At 42.4% G+C, this 19,478-nt stretch overlaps 2 protein-coding genes across 2 annotated transcripts in view; one reads left to right on the forward strand and one right to left on the reverse strand.

Moving 5' to 3' along the window:
- Positions 1-217: 217 nt before the first annotated feature.
- LOC121867301 (cilia- and flagella-associated protein 300-like) lies at positions 218-13,412 on the reverse strand. Its single transcript, XM_042367199.1, has 6 exons — positions 13,290-13,412; positions 9,560-9,641; positions 7,662-7,731; positions 5,819-5,985; positions 4,844-5,016; positions 218-2,866 (listed from the first exon to the last, which is right to left on the reverse strand). Exons 1-6 carry the CDS (start codon positions 13,370-13,372, stop codon positions 2,677-2,679), a joined length of 765 nt encoding a protein of 254 aa, XP_042223133.1. The 5' UTR covers positions 13,373-13,412; the 3' UTR covers positions 218-2,676.
- A 285-nt stretch (positions 13,413-13,697) lies between these two features.
- The window catches only part of LOC121867302, a 36,020-nt gene continuing 30,239 nt past the window's right edge, over positions 13,698-19,478 (forward strand). The window contains exon 1 of the mRNA XM_042367201.1: positions 13,698-13,929. Within this exon, the coding sequence (XP_042223135.1) occupies positions 13,779-13,929 (151 nt within the window). The 5' untranslated portion in view covers positions 13,698-13,778. The remainder of the gene's footprint in view (positions 13,930-19,478) is intronic.

A 19,478-nucleotide genomic window follows, 5' to 3' on the forward strand; every position in this document is an offset into this window, starting at 1 on the left:
GCTTCAAAATAGCCCCTTGACAAAATTATCAAGAACAGTGAAGGGATCCAACACAGGCCATTGGTCTCCTTCCTTTGGCATGGCCACCTCTACTAGGTATTCATTAGGTAAAAAGGTAAAATCATATACAGTACATTGTACACGTGTGTACAGTACATATACTGTATGTATATATATATATATATATATATATTTATATCTATATTTATATCTATATCTATATCTATATCTATATCATGGGGGGAGCGGATGTAGTACGTACATACAGTACGGGGCGATAAACACACCACTATCTAGCCTCCAGGAGTCCCTTCTCAGTTGCTGTTAAGAGACAATTATGCCCACCCCACCTGTCAGTTTTATATACACACTATGGAAATTTAAGTTTCATAATTGATTTACATTTTTTTTTTTTTTATTAAGACGCACAGTTCTTATTTCGGTACAGATGCGTCTTTAAATCAACACTTCAATATATAAACTGTATGTACACATCTGTACACAAACATTCTAATGCAGAAATATACATAATGACATACACAAGCACAAATACATATTAGGGAACATTTTCCATGTCGTTCCATTAGGCATGTTGTCATTATCATGAGAGAGATGAGGGTGTCCCTCTCAATAATTCCATCATCTATTTCCAATCATATTTCCACTGTACTTATAACCAGGATAGTTTCACCTTCTGTGGAGTGAAGTCAAAGGTTAAGTTCACAGCAGGCTTTGTGTACAGTGTACTCAGTTCTATATTTACATGTAGTGTAGCAAAGATCTGGCAACTGACCCCTTTACCAGCAGCTCTCTCACTCTCTACCCTGTAGTCATGAACATAACACACTAAGATTCCTTCTGTGACACTGTGATATCTAGTATGAAAACTGTAGATGTCAGGTTGGAAATATTTGAATTACATGATATTTTTGACTCGACAGGTTTCAAGTTTTTTGTCCACAACAAGATGTGGCAATAATTATCTTGCTAGAACGCTATCTGAACTTAACCTAAAATAACCTTGATCGCATTGTGGACAAAAACTTGATACCCACAAAACGATACTAAAATTAATTCGTGTTCTGGAATATTGAGACCTTCCATAACACCCTGTGGCTGTTTTGTAGGAGCCCAAAATGCGAATTTAGCTTTCTGGTAATAATATTTTGTCCAGAACACATTGTTGTTGTTTTTTCGCTCAGTGAGCGAATTCGGTCTTTCAGCCCAACATATATATCACTCACTTTCAATATTATCCTTCTTCTTCATTAGTTGTTTATCGATACATATGGTGGCTGTTGAGCTATTCTTGGTCAAAATGGCTTATTGTTTACCATTGTAAGTATACCTGTCTATATCTGCCCTATATACAGTCCCCTTCACTAGTGCATTTACAGGGGCTCCTCATATAAACATTCCACCAATCATTTACTGTGACATTTGTTTTAATTTAATTCCATAGAATGTTTACTATTGTGGGTTTCCTTCTGTTGAATATAAACAAACACAGGGCTGCCACACTGCACAAAACCTGACGTGCCCCTGGAAACACACAAGTGAAAGGGACTGTATATACCTGCACAGTGTTTGTATACCTGCACTCTTTCTATGCAGTATATACCTGCACTGTCTATGTACAGTATGTGATCTCTTTATCAATCAATGTAAGATTTCAGTGACTGTGTCACTTTTAATTCCGTTTTAAATAAATGGAGAAAGGTTATAAGAGTATCAATCTCTCCCTTTGTATTGAGCAAAGTTTGACTTAAATAAAGTAAGTGAAAATACCCATTGACTAATTATAAACAAGTGAACATATGTGAATAGGAACCTGACTGTTGAAAGACAGTACTGTATTTATAAGTGCATTCATGATTATGTGGTAAGTCAGTCAGAGGAAGGACTAACAATTACTACTTATTCTCAGTGAGAAGTAACCTCCCTCTTACACATCTTCCATTCCTACCATCTGTGTGATGTAATGAATTAATGATTAGTGCACCAATTATCATAGATTCCTCCACCCCTTCCGTTATTATTCCTCTCTTTCTTCCCTCCCTCTTCAGTTACCAGGGAAGGAGGACAGGGAACCCTTGGGGGGAAACTAACTGCAGGTATCCCCCACCTCCTTCGCTCCCCTCATTCCTCCCTCTCCTACATACGTCCTCCTTCTTCTGTCTCCCTCTCTCTACGATAGAAGGAAGGAATAAAAATAAATAGAAAAGTGGATTTCAGAATTAAACAGTAATAAATAGATAATTAAAGAACAAAAGCTTAGAGGTTACATCCATCACAGCATCTCGTATAATGTTCTCTAGTACTTTACACACTATGCTGGTCAAGCTCATCGGCCCATAATCATTTGTGGAGGGACGATCTCCCTGTTTGAATATTGCACAAACATATATAATTTTTCAGTCGTTGGGGATCTTTTACTCGTCCATGCATCTGCAGAACAGGATGTTAAGGGGCCCAGGTAGTTATTTGCGCAACTCTCTTAACACTATGGGATTCACGCTGTCAGAGCCAGGGCTTGCATGAACCTTTAGCTTTGGCAATTTGTTTCTAATACACTCCTTTGAGAACTCAATGTGCTCCAGCAGCAAAAGATATTACGGACTGTCTCTCTAAGTACTGACAGACGGTAAGTGGGGGTAGACTGGCAGCGGGAACGTGTTAGTCTAGGTCCCCGACGCCATGTTGGTGCAGGAAGACGTGGACGGTGTGAGCGTGCGGGTTAACCACCAACAGGAGGATGTTTTGGGAGTGAGTAGGATCCTCGGGGACCCACGCCCCACACGCCGCCTTCACCCTTATCTGGGCGGCCTTTGACTTCACAACAATGCGCCCATTCTCAATTATGGGTCTGAGGAAGAGAGGAAAGGGGTGGGCACTTTTACTTTTAATTTATTCTCTTCGCCACTGATCAGCTCGTTAGCCACTTGGGCGGTCAGTTACGTCTCTGTTATGCACTGTTGGTAAGTACTGTACTGGGCATGTACTGGCTCCTGAATGTATTTGTACCTGCTCCAGTGTTGATCAAGTCTATTCTTGAAACAGCTCACACTCAGTGCCATCACAACACTGCCTGCCAGATTACCGTATTCCAAGAGTTTACAATTCTCACTCAAAAAAGTTTGCCTTCACAATTTTCTGGACTTGTGGCTTCTTCAACCTTGAGCTGTGACCCTTTGAGGCGAGCGTCTGCTAGCTCCAGGTATGGACACTCAACTGAGTAGTGCTCTCTTAGATGTTTATAAACTTCAATTAGGTTCCCCTTGTCCATTTATAATATAAGCTAGGTAGTTGCAGGTGTTCTAATCTCTCTGGGTAACTAAGGTGCCGTAGTGCTGACACAAGTCTGGTGGCCCTCCTTTAAACATTTCCAATCAAGTGACAGTCTCTAGCATATCTCGGGGACCAGAACAGAGTGACAGTACTCCAGATGGGAAGCACCTCACTCTTAAAGATCGTTACGAAGGACGGACCGTCTAGATATCTGAACGACATTCTTATAAGACCTAGTAGTTTTGTTGCCTGATTCACCTTCTCACACTGGGTCGAGTACGGTAAGTTCATTGTCAACATGCACACCCAGGTCATTTTCAAATTCGGCCTCTATTAATGCTGTTTCTTCGTCCCGCTGGGCTATGCAATACGCCTCCTTATTGTTGGTATGACCTACATGCATCCTCTTACACTTCGTGATATTGAATGCTCAATCTTATCAGACATTTCTTTGATGACTTTTGAAGCTCACAGAGATCTTTCTGCAGCTCTTCACAGTCTGTTTGGTTCTTAGTTTCCCAGAATAACTTGGCACACAGTAGAAAGTCTTGGCAAAATCAAGACATATGAGTATATTGTCAATATTGCCACCCTGTTCCAGCATTTTAGTTCAAACATCCAGCACCTTAAATAATTGTGTCAAGCTGGAGCGACCCAGCATAAATCCGTTTTGGCAGTCCTTTACAAAGTTGTTTCATAATAGATGTTCCAGCATGGCATCTCTTATATAATGCTCTCTTGTACTTTACACACTATGCTGGACATTGCTGGTCAGGCTCACTAGTCTATAATTATTCGTGGGGTGGCAATCACCCTGCTTGAATATAGGACTTACCTAAGCCATTTTCAAGTCACTGGGGACCTTTTGCTCACCCTGACATTTACAGAACAAGATCTTAAGGGGCTCAGTAAGCTCGTTGCACAACTCTCTAACACTGAGATGTACCATGCCAGGCTGGGACTCTGATGAACCTTTAGCTGTGACAGCTTATTTTGAGAACATGATGTGGGTCAGCGCTGTGTCAAACCGTCTTTCCTCAAATGCAGGAGTATCGTTTGCATCCTCTCTTGTGAACACCGAGGTCACAGCTCAAGGTTGAAAAAACCGCAAGTTCAGAAAACTGTGAGTGCAAACTTTTTCAGAGTGAGAGTTGTGAACTCTTGGAACGATCTGCCAAAGAGTGTTGTGACGGCACCTAGTTTTTGAGCTGTTTCAAGACCAGACTTGACAAGCACTGGAGCAGGTTCAGATATATTAAGGAGCCAGTGCATGCCCAGTACTTGCCAACAGTGCATAGCAGAGACGTGACCGACCACCCAAGCAGTTAATGAGCTGATCAGTGGCGAAGAGGATAAAAGTAAAAAAGTAAAGTTCAATACTGTCGGACCCTTCACCAAAGAAAACAACGACATTTTAGGACTAACTCATATCATGTCTCAAAATGTAGTGTTATTACTGACTACTCATACTTAATAGTGATTTTGTTCAATGATTATCTACAGTATTAGTATACAGTACAGTATTCACTTTAATAAGAAAATGGAGAGAGCTTACGTGACGAGGTCTTTATAGAGGGCCCTGGTGACGACTAGGTATTGGTGAATATTATCCTCGAACTGGCAGCACTCACCCCCCAGAGCCACCAGACGGAAGAGTCTCAGCAGCAGTTGTTGACGGTCTGCTTCCTTCAACACATCCCACAGCTCCCCGCCCTCATCCACCAAAACCTGACCATGACGAATTTACGGTAAACTTAAAAGTGTCATGGTTATCAATGTCACTGCCATAACCTACCATAATTTAAAAAAATAATGACTATATAATTACTAATTTCATATACCCATTCTCCATTATTTCGATTTTTTATCCATCGAGTGAAATTTAATCAATTTATGGAGAGCACTAAAAGGCATGCATACCCCATGAGACAGCATTATTTAAGAATGACTAAGGTAATATGATAATAAGATCAGGTGGATGAATCAGAGATCTAGGAAAGCCTGCAAGAGAAAATACCAGATGTGGAAGAAATATCGGAGCAGAGGGCATCATGTGGATTATGTAGTCCAGTACAGTACACACAAGAGCCCTAAATTTGGTTACAAATGTATTCAACCATTCTATCATAAGTAAGTGCACTTACTGATCTGATTGTGACCTAAAATCTGTCTTCCTGGTTCTGATATATTTGAACGTGAGTAAAAAAAAATTCTGAGCCTTTACCTAAGTCCATTGGTAAACTTTCTTATTGTCTTTCTTGGACACATATTGTTTGTAGTTATAATCATTTAAATATCAAGATCAAAGGTCATTCGATCAAATGACCTTCCAGATTTCATGAATTGATACCAACCCTCAATGGTTCTGGGGGATTTCATTTACCCACAGCCATAAAATTCTGTACAGTATTTAGCTACCGGTAGTTTCGATCAATTTAATGATTTTTGTTTTTGTTTTTAATTTTAACAAATAAAATGTGATTGATCTATTAGTACAGTAGCCGTGGACAGTACTCGTGGTATAAGTTACCTTCTTGAGGTTGTCGTCGAGGACAAGGTCGTGGTGATATTGTTCAGGGCAGCGGACGATCTCACCGTCGTCTTTCACCACCTCAGTCTCGTACAGCCGCCGGAACACATCCATGGAGGTGAGGGAGCAAGGCACTTCCTCCACACACTCCACCCGTGCGCCGTACCCTACCAGTTAATATATTTGGTAGTGTTTAGAGTTCTGTCAACAGACTCACACCAGGTATACCACTCTATTGACAGATTCTTAGCACTTGGACGTCTCGAGATTTAGGTAACCTCTAACTTAACACTACCTTTACCTAATCTAACTAGTAACCTTTAACTTAACAATAACGTAAACTAACCTAACTAATACCTAACCTTAACCTAAGCTGGCTTAACCCAATTTAAGGAACCGAATTTATCCTTTACATAATCTAACCTGAAACTCGTCAACGTTAAAATGTCTTACAGAGATACACTGAACATACACAGTGAAGTCATGTGCAAGCAAACAGAGGCCACGAGTGAAGGACGAGGTAATGGTCCAGCAGATAAGTTTAAAAATATGAAAGAATTTTGACTTTAATCTTAAAAGGATGATATTTGGTGCAGAGCCAGGGAAGGTATAAATGAAGATATTTGGTTATAGGAACACTTGAGATTCTTTAGTGTCCCTATGGCCAATTCCTGGATCTGTGCCAAATTCCATGCTTTTATCATTAGTCACAATTCTTTCACATACTGTATTTGCAATAGCTGAAGCATCGACGGAATCAAGAACTTAGGGCACCGATGGAGCTGAGACCTTCCTACCTTCAGAATCCTTAAACCGAAATCCAGTTTTGCAGTGATAACTCCTTTCTGAGACCTTACATAGATTTTAACCTGCCCTATACAGGTGTGATGAGAGGGAGGGGTGGCACTGCCCTATACAGGTGTGATGAGAGGGAGGGGTGGCACTGCCCTATACAGGTGTGATGAGAGGGAGGGGTGGCACTGCCCTATACAGGTGTGATGAGAGGGAGGGGTGGCACTGCCCTATACAGGTGTGATGAGAAGGGGTGGCAGGGTGTGATGAGAGGGAGGGGTGGCACTGCCCTATACAGGTGTGATGAGAGGGAAGGGTGTGACACTGCCCTATACAGGTGTGATGAGAGAAGGGTGACTGCCCTATACAGGTGTGATGCACTGCCCTATACAGGTGTGATGAGAGGAAGGAGTGACACTGCCCTATACAGATGTGATGAGAGGGAGGTGGCACTGCCCAAGGTGTGTGAAGGGAGGGTGGCACTGCCTTACAAGTGTGATGAGAGGGAGGGCACTGCCTTACAGGTGTGATATGAGGGAGGTGGCACTGCCTTACAAGTGTGATGAGAGGGAGGTGGCACTGTGTGATGAGAGGGGAGGGGGATGAGAGAGTGGCACTGCCTTTGAGGTGTGTGTGACGAGAGGGGAGGGCACTGCCCTATGTGTGATGAGAGAGGGTGGCATTGCTTACAGGTGTGACGAGGGCACCCTATAAAGTGTGATGAGAGGGGAGGTGGCACTGCCCCAAGGTGATGAGAGGGAGGGGTGGCTGCCTTACAGGTGTGATGAGGAGGGGGTGGCACTGCTCACAGGTGTGACGAGAGGGGTGGGTGGCACTGCCCTATACAGGTGTGATGAGAGGAAGGAATGGCACTGCCTTACAGGTGTGACGAGAGGGAGGGGTGGCACTGCCTTACAGGTGTGACGAGAGGGAGGGTGGCGCTGCCTTACAGGTGTGACGAGAGGGAGGGGTGGCACTGCCTTACAGGTGTGACGAATGGGAAGAGTGGCACTGCCTTACAGGTGTGACGAGAGGGAGGGGTGGCACTGACCGAGTGGCTCCTTGTGATGTCCTCGCCACACCTCCAGGGAAGACGCCACCGCCGGGCTCTTGATGAAGTTCTGTAACATCGGACAAAATAGTTGTGCCATTGGAATAAATTAAATTTAATTGTCTCAACTTAAACAAGCTTGGTTGAATATACAAAGCCATTCGTCATAATTACAATCCGTCGAAAACTTGAAGCTATGCCTAGGAAGGAAAACTAAGCGTTGTGGTTCCTAATATGAACGATTGCTGGTATCAAGACTTATAAGGTAGAATAAGTACTTTTTTATTCATTGTGACATCGAGCGATCTCAAAAAAGTAACTTATTTGTTTTGTTTTAAAATTATAAGAAAAATTTGTTTTTCGTTGTTTTAGCTACACGACTTCCTTTATTTAATTTTCACTTGGAGTGCGTCACAGACTTTGTCCGAATCTCCATAGGTGTGTAAGTGATATGAGACTTAGCTGTCTTTTTTTTTGGGGGATTAGCCCACCCGTGCACAGGTCACTGACTCCACATCAGGGCCTGGGGGCGAAAATGTAATAATAATAATAATAACACTGTAATAATAATAATAATGATAATGATAATAAATAACCACAAAGAAACAATTGAGACCCTGCAATTGTGTGTAAATGAAGCAGAAAGTCAAATCAGCAACTTGAGACTTGGTCACAATTTTCTTGATGCCATATGGTAGCATACCATTAGACAACACATTATGCTTCCAATATCTTCCCAGGTGGTAGTATTGTGGGGTATGGGATATTGGGTTTACACTCAGGATGGGATGGAGAAAGGAAACTCACAATGTGCTCTCTGTATACATATTGTATTGGATGTACAGTGCAGCTTGGTGCTGGGAAGTGGCGGCGTGGTTACAAGCGTGATGTAGAGAGAGCTGGTTGGTGAGGATGCTCAGAGGAGGACAAGCTTGTGGGTCGCCGGCGGGAGCGAGGGCCGCCAGGCAGGAGGAGGAGGAGGAGGTGTTGCTGGCTGGTTGGTGTAGGTAGAAAGCGATAGGTCGGTACGGTACGGAGTCATTAGTTATGAGGTGAAAGAAGATTATTAAAGGTTGAAGAAAAAGTGGTGAAACTGAAATACAGTAGGAGTAGAAAGAATCTGGGCTCAACCAGATCGCCACGAGGTCAGGTCTTATATAGCTGGGGTAGGCGTGGCTTAATAGTTGACCTCCGTCATGTAAGGCGGCGCTAGTTGACCTAGACCATAAGGCATACTCTGGGGAATTCGCGGGGTCGGCTACTCAGCGACAAGCGTTTGTAGGGGAGGAATCCACTACAGTACCGCCCTGTTTGGTAGCTGCCTACTACCGACAGTGATGGCCTAAATATGACAGGCAAAAGAAAATTCATTGAGCTTTTTCACATAGAATTTCACACAGTAATTAGATGTGTTTCCCCTTCATAATTATGATACAAATACCTAACACTCGGGTTGTAGTGGATTCTTCCCCTACAAACGCTTGTCGCTGAGTAGCCGACCCCGCGAATTCCCCAGTGTATGCCTCGTGGTCTAGGTCAACTAGCGCCGCCTTACATGACGGAGGTCAACTATTAAGCCACGCCTACCCCAGCTATATAAGACCTCACCTCGTGGTGACCACTCTCTTTTCTACCTACACCAACCAGCAAGCAACACCACCTCCTCCTCCTGCCTGGCGGCCCTCCCTCCCGCCGGCGACCCACAAGCTGGTCCTCCTCTGAGCATCCTCACCAACCAGCTCTCTCTACATCACGCTTGTAACCACGCTGCCACTTCCCAGCACCAAGCTGCACTGTACATCCAATATAATATGTATACAGAGAGCACATTGTGAGTTTCCTTTCTCCATCCCATCCTGAGAGAGAACAAACATCTCGTACCCCACAGGGTAACTAACCTCTGTGAATTGCTCCAGCTGATACCCACTAAACTCTTGATCAAAGACGTACGCCTGACAGGACAGCCGCCCTAGCATGGACCTGGAAGCAAGATGCATACTTTTAACCGTTGCAAATATTTTCATAACAACACATAAACAAACTGTTAATTTTATATTAAACACTTTTCTCACTGACGAATTAAATAAATGGGTGCCTACATTTCCCATAAGAAAAAGAAGACAGTGAGGCACATATAAATATGTAACACGTAACAGGACTACTTTTTATTGTACATGTAATGAAGGTGTAGTGGAATTCTCCCCTACAAACGCTGTTTGTCGCTGCCTAGCCGACCCCATCAATTCCCCAGTGTATGCCTCGTGGTCTAGGTCAACCAGCGCCGCCATACACCACGGAGCGGGGGTCAACTGCTAAGCCACGCCTACCCCCGCTATTTAAGACCTGACCTCGTGGTGATCTGCCTCTCTTTCTACCTACAGCCGCAGCCAGCAACACCTCCTCCTCTGCCGCTGCCTGGCGGCCTTCGCTCCTCCTCCGCCTGCCTGGCGGTCCTCTCTCCCGCTGGCGAGCATGGCGACCCACAAGCTGTCCTTCTCTGAGCGTCCTCACCAACCAGCTCTCTACATCACGCTTGTAACCATGCTGCCTTCCCAGCACCAAGCTGCATTGTACATCCAATACAACATGTATAGAGAGAGCACATTGTGAGTTTCCTTTCTCCATTCCATCCTGAGTGTGAACCAAACATCTCATACCCCACAAAGGTTTGAGACAGGAGAGCTGGGGATCGAATGGGCACTGAGCAAAAGTGGGTATGCCTTTGTGGATTTTGGAGAGATGAAAACGAATATAACCATAAAAACAATTGATTGGCTACAGTTTCCAAGAAAATTAAATTTTCATATTTTGTATATATGTATATACATTATATTAGTAACGTATAATGGTCACTTAGTTATCTTGAATAAACCTGACGCTTTTTTGCTTGTCTCTTGTATTCTGGTTCTGGGACATCTCTTGTTACTGTCCAGCAGTTGTGTGCTAACATTGATGGGCTCCACGTTCCTTGGTAACGTTTCTTTATCGTTAAGATGTCCTGGTGGAAACGTTCACCATGTTCATCGCTGACTGCTCCGCAGTTGGCCGGAAAAAATTCAGATGAGAATGGAGAAAATGTATCTTCAAATAAAAGTGGCTGCCATTATCCGGAAAGCATTCCACGCTGTCTTGTCACCACTCCGGATACTTTTTTACCGACTTACTTTTATCCTCTTCATCACTGATCGGCTCGTTAGCCGCTTGGGCGATCGATCACGTCTCCTTGTCAACATACACACCTAGGTCCTTCTCACATTCAGTCTCAAAGAGTGCAGTTTCTTCAATCCGTTGGGACATATGATACGCCTCCTTCCCGTCGGTACGCACCAGGTTCATCCTTTTATACTTCATGAATCTCAACAACCATTTCTTCGACCATTCTTGGAGCCCAAAGAGGTCCTTCTGCAGCTCTTCATAGTCCGTTTGGTCACGGTCAAACTCAGCTCTGCGGAGCTTGCGGACCTGTCGACCAACGAAAACACCCTCCATGATTTTTACTTCACTGAGCTTTGGAATTTACCACCGAGGTACTTAAAGGCTGCCCCCGTTTTATCCATAGCCTTGACAAAATTCATCATAAGGCCCAGTTTGATGTGTAAGGGTGGTAACAAAATCTTGCTCGATTCAACAAGTGGGGGTTACTGAACATTTTTCGTTCCAGGTTCCAATGAGCGTCGTAGTGACCAGTCCCTCTTGATGTAATGGGAAGTCCTTACCTGACTATATCATTCACACAGAAAACAGCAATACTAAGTGTAGTCCGGCTGCAGTCCAAGCAAGATAGCAACAACGTTCAGGTCGCCACAAAGCTGCCACTGATGTTTGTTATAGTCAAACAGTTCAAAAGTTGTTTCATGTTGTCGTATGTTTCCTTCATGTGGACAGCATGACCAACTGGTATTGATGGCAACACGTTGCCAACATGCAACAAAACAGCTTTTAGACTCAACTTCGATGAATCAATGAGCAGTCTCCACTCATCAGTATTATGAATAATGCTGAGGGCTGCCACCAGACTATCGATGCCATTGCAGGCTACAAGGTCAGCTCCATGAAGAAGAATGGGGCGAAATCTTTTTGACGGTCACGAAAATTACACACTAACATTTTCAGCAGCGAGATTCCACTGCTGCGGTCTAGAGCCCAACTGTTCTGCCTTACTCTATGGCAATTCCAGATCTCTGACAAGGTCGTTTAGTTCATTCTAAGTTAATCTTGAGCGGTTCAGAAGATGTCAAGTTAAGAACGAAATCAGGGTCTTGCGAAGTTGAAGGATCACAGGTTCCGTCATCCTATTCGTCCTCTGACTCCAGGGGGAATGAGTCTGGGGGTTCAGGAATGCGTCGTCCTTCGCCGTGAGGTACCGGGCGTACAGCAGATGGATATTGTAAAGTCCACTTTTTCTTCTTGCAAATACCTTTCCTAACTGGAGGCACCAAGCAGTACTAACAATTGCTTACGTGATCTGTTAGCTCCCTCCACACAATCGACACTGCAAAAGGCATAGCTTTCCTTTTCCGATTCAACCACTGGCGAAGGTGTGGGGTATGGGTTGTTTGGTTCACACTCAGGATGGGATGGAGAAAGGAAACTCACAATGTGCTCTCTGTATACATGTTGTATTGGATGTACAATGCAGCTTGGTGCTGGGAAGTGGCAGCGTGGTTACAAGCGTGATGTAGAGAGAGCTGGTTGGTGAGGGTGCTCAGAGGAGGACAGCTTGTGGGTCGCCAGCGGGAGCGAGGACCGTCAGGCAGGCGGAGGAGGAGGAGGTGTTGCTGGCTGGTTGGTGTAGGTAGAAAGAGAGAGATCACCACGAGGTCAGGTCTTAAATAGCGGGGGGTAGGCGTGGCTTAATAGTTGACCTCCGTGATGTATGGCGGCGCTGGTTGACCTAGACCACGAGGCATACATTGGGGAATTCACGGGGTCGGCTACTCAGCGACAAACAGCGTTTGTAGGGGAGAAATCCACTAGAAAGGTTCGTTGCACAAGTATTGTAGCGTATGTGAGGGGCGCAGCTCTTGTCATCTCCAATCTTACAGCCAAAATAAAGCTTTCCTAATCAATGCAATTATGGCACGCTTTTGTGATACAAAAGTCAATTATCCACAAACAAAACAAAAGTTATCTGCCCTGTTCACACAATTACGAGGCAATTTGGTTCAAATTTGGCTAAAAAATCATCAATGTCAAAGCAAACACTAAAGAGACTTTATGAAAGGAGCATGACAACTATGCACTGTATGACTTCCAGGAATCAATTGATGCAATTCAGTAAGTAGGGTGATATAATACCTGACTTCTGATTGTATCATCCACTCCCTGTCCTCAAGGTTGCCAAAAACCAAACAGTGCCAAAATCAATTTAAGTCGCACAATTGCCCCCCCCCCCCAAAAGGTTATTCACCTCCACCCCCTTCCTTTTCTCAAGGATACTGGCTACGGGCCTAATCCCGCAACTTCATCAATATCAATTGACAATTTCAAGCATCATTTTTGTACTCAGCGCCCCTAAATTAGTAAAGATTGACTACTCTCATTTCCGAAGCATTTTGCATGTAGACCAGTGTAATGTGACCTGTCAGGCAGATGAGATATGTTACAAGGAGAATGCTGTATTCCTACCATTTTCGGAGCATATGCTGCATTGAAGGATCCTCCAAAGTAAGGAATTTCTTATCTGGTAAATATGTAAAAGTGTGTACCATTATTGTCCGGTTATCGTCAGGTCAGACACTACTCCTCGGACCAGCGTCCCCTTGTTGCCATGGTGACCGGTAAGGGTAAAACACCTTTTAAAAATTTATATAATAATTTCGTATATTTTATCATATCAAACAGTAGCTTCTGGAGTTATAAAATAATAATATGAATTAGATAAATAAGAAATACACCATACATTCAATAAAATGATTATTTAAAATATGTTTAGACGGAATATGACAAGGAAAAAGTCAATGGTCGTGCTGGATACCAACCAATGAGAACTCACTTCATGTGTCACTGACCAATCACAACACAGAGAGACACAGAAGACGCTGTTGTGGTCGTGAACCAAGAGAGTCACAACAATCGGGGCAGCTCAGTGCAGGCCATCAATGTTTTTTCCTCAAAATGAGGATCAAACTAGACCTTAGCGAATTTTTAGAAGATGAGAGAAAATTCTCTGTGGTAAACGTAAACTTGAATGAGTCCAAGACAGTGGAAGACGTCTTGAACAAGATCTGCAGTCGGTTTAATGTTTCACTGGCGCAGGAAGACGCAGGTGAGAGAAGCATGAACTGTGTGATGCTTTACCCACAGTGTTGATGTCTTAGAGAAAATTAATACATTTGTGATTGATTTATTATCTTTAGGTTCTTCAACATTGACTGTTGTAAAGTTATGTGCATTTCATAATTTCCAGTTTAAGGTGATGTAAGAGAGCAGCTTCTCACATAGGAGCTTCACTTTGACGAGATAAATTAGTGTAACTTGGATAGAAACCAGTGTAACAGTCTGTAATTTTAACTAATCTAAAATTATACTTTTAATAGCTCTTCAGTCCATAAAAAGGTTATAATTTCACTTATTGCCACCAAATGAATCTCGGGAATTTTATAGTTGCAGTTAGTAGTTTTGACAATTCTGACACTTTTCTTCCATGGCGTTTCTGGCGAAAATTACATTTAAGCGAGATATTTAACATTATATCATGTATGTTTGTATGTGGCAGTACACCCAGAACATGAAACATCTGTGGAGCTGTCCCGTGTAAGTTAGGTTGGTAAATATTTGTCCATTGGCTGTCCTCAGGTTTTGATACAAAAATATTAGTGGTCAATTTATAGTATCACACCTGTCCTTATGATGAGTTTCGAACGAATTTGATATTCATTTCCACTGGAAATCACGTGTTTTTTTTAGATACCTCTATAAAAATAGAAATATGAAACTCCATGTTAGACCTCAAACAAATTTTTACCTATATTTTTGTTAGTAGTTTCCATGCACAAGAGAAATGTGGTTAGGTATGTTTATAGCTACACAACGATCGACTCACTGCAAAATAAATGCCAAATGCTGCCAAATATAGTCACACACACACAAAACATACAAATAAATAATAATGGGGATATCCTCTCACAAATAATAAGAAACAAGACAACAAAAGTATTGAAATGTAGAAAAAATGGGAGAGTCTACCCTCATTTCAACTCTTTGTTATTGAAGTTGGGATGGTTGGACTGTCATATGGTAATTTTTTCCTCATAAAAATTAGTCTCTAGAACGAATGGCATCCGAGCGCCAACTGGGTTGATACATAGATTAAACATAAAAAATTTCTTTCATCGCCATCTAGCCAACCCAACATGAAGGATGTCGGTAATTGTGGTGTAATACTGCGCTTTTTTTTCACAATATGTATGTCGGATGGTGTGTGCATGTAAATGAGTAAAAAGAAATGAAGAATTTATGTACAGTATATCTACCCGAAAATACGAGTGGAAAAAACCATAACACCTCACAGCTTGGTCCAGTAGCCTGGAGGTTACACTAATGAGCTAACCTAGCTACAGTGCCATGATTAAACACTATTCTATCAGTAAACATTAATAATAACAGTAAATCCAGTGAAATATGGCAGGAAGTGAAGAGAGTTACAATTGCAAACAATGCTCTAACTAGCAGTCACTCACCCCCGTTGCCAGGCGTATGTATGGGAGAAATACATGACCTTCTTTTCTCTCTTCACTTGTTTGGGCACCTTCCCATGGCTGGATGAAGGTGGTTGAGGGCATTTGAGAGCCATCACAAGCACAAGGAGCACAGTTGTTAAGAGAGCAGAGTAGCACATGCACGAAACAGACAAGTGTTTAACCTGGACTGTCACTGAGGCGGAGTGAGTGCTATTGGCCCAGCCACCTGGGACAAGAGAGACACCTTGTAGGATGCCATAAAACTAAAAGGGCTCCCCGTCCCTGTCGTGAAAATGCCGCCAACTTTAAAACTACCTGCACACATTCTTGGGTACATCCAGGATGTCATTCGCGAATAATTGAAGACCGTGAACTAGACATTTATATCAAGGAAGTATTATGTAACATTTAATATCATTTGGAATGGTACGTAACACGGCGTTAGTAAGAACATATGAGAATATTACCAAGATTATCACTTCATTATTTATTTGTTATTTATTTATAGTGTTTCACATTTATATTATAAGTACTGTATATAGTACATATTTTAATATGATAAGTGGGAGAAGTAATATAATATGGGTTGTATTATGGTGAAACAAGGGAACATATATAGTCAGGATCATGTCTTGACGGCAAGTAAATAATTATTGCAATAGTAATTTTTATCTATCTACGTGACAATAGTATATGATATAACGGTTTTGGTCGTACAATAAAAGTAAGAGTATAAAGTAAGTGTTACAAAAATTTAGCATTTGTGTTAAATTTTCTTCAAGTAAGTCATTGTCCGCACAACTCTCTTCTGTGCAGTGATCAGGGGTTATGTTTTTGTGGAGCCAGAGGTCCCCCTTAGTGCGAGACAGTGTATCAAGTGTTGGTAAACAAGATCATAATAGATTTCTTTTATTGCTACAAGAATAAGTGACTGATGAGTGTGATACAGGATACTGCACTGTTTATTGACTTTACTGTGAATGGCTAGTATGTGATTTCTCCAGTTTATTTTATCATCAACAATAACCCCATGGAATTTAGTATTTTATTCACGTTTGAGGACTATACTACCAAGGTACAGGGGGTCCAGCTCTGGAGATAAGTTTTTCATTCTGTGAAAGATTGTGTAGAGTGGGGTTTTTTTTTTAGGTTTAAGGTCAGTTTATTACATATTACCCAGATCCTGACTTTAGTAAATTCATTGTTCATAGGGATATACAGTAGCTATTAGATTAACAATTAGTCAAGGAACCCTCTGCAGCTTGTTGTATAGGGTCAAAGTAGAAATACAGTTCCTACAGAATCTTGGTCTCAAGACTCATACTGTAGTTATACAGTGCAGTATAGAGTCAATACTATGTATAGGTTCATCCAAGTTTTTCAGTAGTGGACCACATGATCAAAAATCCAAATGAGTGCCAAAACCTACGGCCCTCTCAGTACACTGCTAAACAATTAATTACATTAAGTTTCATGATCAAGCCTGCTAGTACGACACCTAGCGGCAGTCATTTACACAGAGGTTGTTGGAAGTGGCAAGTAGGAGATTACCGTTTGGCCATTAGGCATTATGCCATTATGGTTAGGTCTTTCTGGCCTACTTGTTGATGTGTGCTTATAAGAAAAAAAATTTGTCTAAAAATCTCAGGTGGGCCATACCCCAGTGTTGGGTGGGCTGCACGTTGGACGCCCCTGGTGTGCTGTACATTATTAATCTGAGACCCAGATTCTGTTATCCTCTTGCTTTCTCCGTTATACTTGAAGTTTTTTAAGTTCATTGAGTGGCAGATATTAATGTGGTGCTCTTTGACTTCAGGTAACATGTTTTGTATACAGTAAACTCTTGCCATTCGCGATGGTTAAGTTCCAAGAAATGGTACGAATTGTCAAAACCGCGAATAGCAACTTATATAATACCTTAGTGCACTAATATATACCTACCCGGTATACTGTGTATGAAAAACTTAAGTCACCATTACTTACATTCAAATGTGGAAGTTTGGATCGGGAGGTGGGTGGTGAGGTGGCTGGGAGGAGGAGGGTGGAGCGACGGCGGTTGCAGCTGGTTCTTTCTTGAAAACATCATGATTGTTAGTTGTTTCTTTGTTTTGAGGTCTTTCAACATTTCCTGGGAGGGAAACAATACTTGGTTGATTCCTCGGACAGTCTTAAGACTCCATTCCATGGAAGAGTCATGGTCGACAAATAAATCATTTCCCATCATTTCCTGTCGAAATAGTTCACCAAAATTGTCCAAGTCCCAACCTTCTTGTTGCAATTTCATAATTTCTTCATCTTCCTTGGCACTTTTTACCATCTCCTTCAAATCCTCTTCTGTCAGTTCCTCTCCATGCCCATCAATCAGCTCTTCCACATCTTCAGCAGCCATGTCCACAAACCCCTCACCACCCAACTGACGTGCTACACTCAGTATCATTCACATCCTTTACTGTGGACGGAAATCCATGGAAGTTATTCACACACTCAGGCTATGGCCTGAGTGCGTGGTTTTGCCAACAAGCATTCACTGTCTCTGGTTTGAGTTCATTGAATGATTCACTGATGTTGGTAATGCAGTTCACAATGCTGTACTCCGTTCAGCACTTACTAACATCAAGGTCAGGGTCTGCGTCCGTGGCACTACGGATATGACCAAAAGAGTATCGGGTGTAATATGCCATGAAGGTGCGTATTACACCCTGGTCGAGAGGCTGAATAAGAGCAGTGGTGTTATGGTGTTAGGGGGTAGGAACACCACCTCAACACCTGGATGGCTAAACTGCAAACTTCTTGGTGGCCTGGTGTATTGTCTATCAATAATAACACCTTGAATTCCAACTTCTTGGAAGCAAGGTATTTTTCCATTTCTGGGACAAAGCATTTATGGATTGGTTCAATCCAGGAATGCTTGCACAGTTCCCCATGCCTTTTTGTTGGACTGCCAAAAAACTGGCAAAAGGTTCTTGTTTTTTCCCTTTAAAACCCTAGGGTTTGCTGAGTGGTAAAGCAAGCCAGGTTTGATCATGTGGCCAGCTGCACTGCCACAGAAGATGAGCGTCACTGTTCTTGGCTGCCTTGAACCCAGAAGCACACCTCTCCTGCTTGTTTATATACGTTCTACCAGGCATTTTCTTCCAATATAAACTGGATTCATCAGCATTGAACACTTGCTCTGTTCTATAGCCTCTCTCTTCTATTATTTTCTTTAACTTGGCGGGAAATGCATCTGCAGCTGTGTGTTCAGCTGTTGCGGCCTCTCCAATCAGTTTCACATTATGGAAAGAGAATCTTTTCTTAAAATTCTCGAACCAACCTTTACTGTTACTAAAAGTTGGTTTAGTAACTGCACTAGCCCCTTCACCACCTGTTGACTCATAAAAATGAACATAAAGACTTTTAGCTTTCTCATGATCGGAACATTTTTGTGGTGCTGGTCCTCAACCCAAATATTCGGTGCTTTCTCTGTTTTCACTTTGTTTTTGTAACGAACAACCTGCTCCACTTTAGCACTTGCAGGAGCACTCGCTTAAACTGTATCACGAATTGCTTGTTCATTTTTCTTGATATACCTCACTGTGGATTCGTTCACACCAAACAGCCTACCAACCGCGGCAGCACTCACCCTCTCCTTTAACTTGCCTAATAATTTGAGTTTCTTTGTCAGGGTCATCACTGACTTTTGTCTTTTACGTTTTACTCCACTAGCATCACTAGCACTGACACTAGGCAGTCTTTTAGGGGCCATTTTCACAAAGAAACGCAAAAGTTTTGAGAGTACAACACGATATGTTGGGGTCACAGCTACTGGGTGAGTGCGAACAGAGGGAGATGAGACACCGCAGGCACGTGGGGTGACTCGTTGCACTGCAAGAAAAGGCTCACAAGCTAGCCACCAGAGCCGCCAGCTGCTTACCGCAAATCGCAAACCCACGAATGGCAAGGGTCTAGTGTATATAAAGATGAGAGAATTTATTGCAATTTTGCTTATTTGGTTCTCATGCAATTATGCTTGAAGCTGCTTGTGCTTAGGTTATGTGAGGCATTAATCACATTTAGATCATTTTATATAAGAGGAATGAGTATTTCAGTATTTCACCTTGTATGTTTTTATGGAGAACTTTATTTGCTTCTGTTG

The sequence above is a fragment of the Homarus americanus genome, unplaced genomic scaffold, assembly GCF_018991925.1.
Source record: "Homarus americanus isolate GMGI-L3 unplaced genomic scaffold, GMGI_Hamer_2.0 scaffold6317, whole genome shotgun sequence".
In the NCBI taxonomy this organism is placed as follows: Eukaryota; Metazoa; Arthropoda; class Malacostraca; order Decapoda; family Nephropidae; genus Homarus; species Homarus americanus.

Excerpts from the sequence above, each read along its gene's own strand:
- LOC121867301 (XM_042367199.1), bottom strand. The coding sequence starts at position 13,372 with ATGGTACACACTTTTACATATTTACCAGATAAGAAATTCCTTACTTTG. Across the intron at positions 7,732-9,559 it reads AGCTGGAGCAATTCACAGAG|AACTTCATCAAGAGCCCGGC; the intron begins GTTAGTTACCCT and ends CCGATGTTACAG. Across the intron at positions 5,986-7,661 it reads ACATCACAAGGAGCCACTCG|GGTACGGCGCACGGGTGGAG; the intron begins GTCAGTGCCACC and ends ATTAACTGGTAG.